Source organism: Somniosus microcephalus, chromosome 4, assembly GCF_052327205.1.
Source record: "Somniosus microcephalus isolate GS21.2 chromosome 4, FLI_Smic_1.0, whole genome shotgun sequence".
Lineage (NCBI taxonomy): Eukaryota > Metazoa > Chordata > Chondrichthyes > Squaliformes > Somniosidae > Somniosus > Somniosus microcephalus.
In genome coordinates this window covers 194,085,884-194,090,215 of record NC_140990.1, presented here as the reverse complement: position 1 = coordinate 194,090,215, position 4,332 = coordinate 194,085,884, and the positions used below count along the sequence as shown (strand labels likewise).

Genomic DNA, 4,332 nt, shown 5'->3' with positions numbered 1-4,332 from the left:
TCTTTGCTAGAACATGCCAAACTCCAGAGACAGTTCTACTGAAGATGTAGGAATGGATGAATATTGTTTGATTATTTTTTGAAACCTGGGAGTATTTATACAGAACATTGCCTCAGAAAATTAAATGAATGGGATCGAATCTATGATGAGTTAAATTATACAATGGAAAGGACCTGGGTGTGGAGCGAGCAGCGAGGTGAGGCGGAGCATAAAAGCAGCGGCAGCAGCGAGGCCCGACCACAGCGGCGGACCTGGGTGTGGAGCAAGGTGAGGCGAGTATAAAAGCGGCAGCAGCAGCGAGGCCTGACCACAGCGGCGGACCTGGGTGTGGAGCGAGGCAAGGCGAGTATAAAAGCGGCGGCAGCAGCAAGGCTTTCCAATTCAGCAGCGGGAGAGAGAGGTAAAAAGGAATCAAAGTGTGATGTCACCAGAAAGCAGGTAAGTGATTGGTTGGTGAGTATTTCTCCCTTTCTTTTCCAAACTTAAACTCTGTGGTTTATAGTTTCTAAGCTCTGAGGTGTAGCGGGGGCTGCTGGAAATCAAAAAATTTAACTTAATTTAAAGGAAGTAAAGGGTAAGTCATGTCAGGACAGCTCAGCCCCGTAGTTTGCTCCTCCTGCACTATGTGGGAAATCAGGGACACTTCCTGTGTCCCTGACGACCATGTGTGCAGGCAGTGTGTCCAGCTGAAGCTACTGACAGACCGCATTGCGGCACTGGAGCAGCGGATGGATAGATATTGGAGTATTCACGAGGCTGACGAAGTCGTGGATATCACGTTTAGGGAGGTGGTCACACCGCAGGTAAAGGTTGCACAGGCAGAAAGGGAATGGGTGACCATCAGGCAGAATACTAGGCGCAGGCAGGTAGTGCAGGAATCCCCTGGGGTCATCCCCCTCTCGAACAGTTATACCATTTTGGATGCTGTTGGGGGGGATGGCTTAACAGGGGAAGGCAGCAGCAGCCAACCTCCTGGCACCAGGGGTGGTTCTGCTGCACAGGACGGGAGGAAAAAGAGGGGTAGAGCTATAGTGATAGGGGATTCTATTGTAAGGGGAATAGATAGGCGTTTCTGCAGCAGCAAACGAGACTCCAGGATGGGGTGTTGCCACCCTGGTGCAAGGGTCAAGGATGTCTCGGAGAAGCTGCAGAAAATTTTGGAAAGGGAGGGTGAACAGCCAGTTGTTGTGGTGCATATAGGTACCAACGATATAGGTAAAGAATGGGATGAGGTCCTAAAAGCTGAATATAGGGAGTTAGGAGGTAAATTAAAAAATAGGACCACAAGGGTAGTAATCTCAGGATTGCTACCAGTGCCACATGCTAGTCAGAGTAGAAATAGAAGGATAATTCAAAAGAATACGTGGCTAGAGGAATGGTGCAAGGGGGATGGATTCAAATTCCTAGGACATTGGAACCGGTTCTGGGGGAGGTGGGACCAGTACAAACCGAACGGTCTGCACCTGGGCAGGACCGGGCCCGATGTCCTTGGGGGAGTGTTTGCTAGTGCTGTGGGGGAGGGTTTAAACTAAAATGGCAGGGGATTGGGAACCTGAGCAGGGAGACAAAGGAAAGGGAAACAAGGATAGAAGCAAAAGACAGGAAGGAGAAAAACAAAGGTGGCAATCAGAGAAATCAAGGGTTTAAAACAAACATGGCCACAGTAAATAATAATTCTAAAAGGTCTAAGAGCATTAAAAAAACAAGCCTGAAAGCTTTGTGTCTTAATGCAAGGAGCATTCATAATAAGGTGGATGAATTAGCAGCGCAAATAGAGGTAAATGAACACGATGTGATTGGGATTACGGAAACATGGCTCCAGGGGGACCAAAGCTGGGAACTCAACATCCAGGGGTATTCAATATTCAGGAAAGATAGGCAAAAAGGAAAAGGAGGTGGGGTAGCATTGCTGATTAAAGAGGGGATTAACACAATTGTAAGGAAAGATGTTAGCTCTGATGATGTGGAATCTGTATGGGTAGAACTGAAAAATACCAAAGGGCAGAAAACGTTAGTGGGATTGGTGTATAGACCCCCAAACAGTAATGCAAAGGTTGGGGATGGCATTAAAAGGGAAATTAGAGAAGCGCGCAATAAGGGCACAGCAGTCATCATGGGCGACTTTAATCTACATATAGATTGGGCTAACCAAATTAGTAACAATATTGTGGAGGAGGAATTCCTGGAGTGTATATGGGATGGTTTCCTGGACCAATATGTCGAGGAACCAATTAGGGATCAGGCTATCTTGGACTGGGTATTATGTAATGAGAAAGGATTAATTAGCAATCTTGTTGTGCGAGGCCCCTTGGGTCGGAGCGATCACAATATGATAGAATTCTTCATTAAGATGGAGAGTGAAGTAGTTGACTCAGAGACTAAGGTCCTGAATTTAAATAAAGGGAACTATGATGGTGTGAGACGCGAGTTGGGCAGGATTGATTGGGTAATGTCACTCAAAGGGTTGACAGTGGATAGGCAATGGCAAACATTCAAAGATTGCATGGATGAACTACAGAATTTGATAATCCCAGTTTGGCATAAAAATAAATCAAAAACGGTGACTCAACTGTGGCTAACAAGGGAAATTAGGGATAACATAAGATCCACAGAGAGGACATATAAATTGGCCAAAAAAAGCAGCATACCTGAGGATTGGGAGCAGTTTAGGATTCAGCAAAGGAGGACAAAGGGATTAATTAAGAGGGGGAAAATAGATTATGAAAGTAAGCTTGCAGGGAACATAAAAACTGACTGTAAAAGGTTTTATAGATATGTGAAGAGAAAAAGATTGGTGAAGTCAAGTGTAGGTCCCTTACAGTCAGAATAAGGGGAATTTATAATGGGGAACAAAGAAATGGCTGACCAATTAAATACATATTTTGGTTCTGTCTTCACAAAGGAGGACACAAATAGCCTCCCAGAGGTGTCAGGGAACATAGGGACTAATGAGAGGGAGGAACTGAAAGAAATCAGTATTTGTAGGGAAATGGTGTTGGAGAAGTTGACGGGATTGAAGAACATAAGAACATAAGAATATAAGAACACAAGACCATAGGAACATAAGAAATAGGAGCAGGAGTAGGCCAATCGGCCCCTCGAGCCCGCTCCGCCATTCAATAAGATCATGGCTGATCTGATCCTAACCGCCAATCTACTATCACAGAACCATCTCCTGAATCTAACAGAATTAGACACACGAAATAGGAGCAGGATCAGGCTACACGGCCCCTGGGCCCGCTCCGCTACCCACAGGGCCATGACCGATCCGAACCTAGACTCATGTCCAAATTCCTGCCCGCTCCCCATAACCCTTTATTCCCTTTATTTCTAGGAAACTGTCTATTTCTGTTTTAAATTTATGTAATGATGTAGCTTCTACAGCTTTTTGGGGCAGCATATTCCATGGACCTACCACCCTCTGAGTGAAGTAGTTCCTCCTCATCTCAGTTTTGAAAGAGCAGCCCCTTATTCTAAGACTATGCCCCCTAGTTCTAGTTTCACCCATCATCGGGAACATCCTCCCCGCATCCACCTGATCCAACCCCTTCACAATCTTATATGTTTCAATAAGATCGCCTCTCATTCTTCTGAACTCCAATGAGTAGAGTCCCAATCTACTCAACCTCTCCTCATATGTCCATCCCCTCATCCCCGGGATTAACCGAGTGAACCTTCTTTGTACTGACTCGAGAGCAAGTATGTCTTTTCTTAAGTATGGACACCAAAACTGTATGCAGTATTCCAGGTGCGGTCTCACCAATACCTTGTACAACTGAAGCAATACCTCCCTATTTTTATATTCTATCCCCCTAGCAATGAAAGCCAACATTCCATTGGCCTTCTTAATCACTTGTTGCACCTGCATACTAACCTTTTGAGTTTCGTGCACCAGGACCCCCAGATCCCTTTGTACTTCAGTACTTTCCAGTTTCTTGCCATTAAGATAATAACTTGCTCACGATTTTTCCTGCCAAAGTGCATAACCTCACACTTTCCAGTATTGTATTCCATCTGCCAAATCTCTGCCCACTTACTTAGCCTGTCTATGTCCCCTTGCAGGTTTTTTATGTCCTCCTCACTCACTACTTTCCCTCCCATCTTAGTATCATCTGCAAACTTTGATATGTTACACTCGGTCCTCTCCTCCAAATCGTTAATATAGATTGTAAAGAGTTGGGGACCCAGCACTGACCCCTGTGGAACACCACTAGTTACTGATTGCCAGTCCGATAATGAACCATTTATCCCAACTCTCTGCCTTCTGTTAGATAGCCAATCCTCTATCCATGCCAGAATATTACCCCCAATCCCGTGATTTTTTATCTTAAG

The 4,332-nt window shown here is 45.2% G+C and overlaps 1 protein-coding gene across 1 annotated transcript; it reads left to right on the top strand.

The window, feature by feature from the left end:
* The first annotated feature begins 581 nt into the window (after positions 1–581).
* LOC147120097 (uncharacterized) lies at positions 582–1,532 on the top strand. Its single transcript, XM_085983806.1, has one exon. It carries the CDS (start codon positions 582–584, stop codon positions 1,530–1,532), a length of 951 nt encoding a protein of 316 aa, XP_085839932.1.
* The last annotated feature ends 2,800 nt before the right edge of the window (positions 1,533–4,332 follow it).

Excerpts from the sequence above, each read along its gene's own strand:
- LOC147120097 (XM_085983806.1), top strand. The coding sequence starts at position 582 with ATGTCAGGACAGCTCAGCCCCGTAGTTTGCTCCTCCTGCACTATGTGG.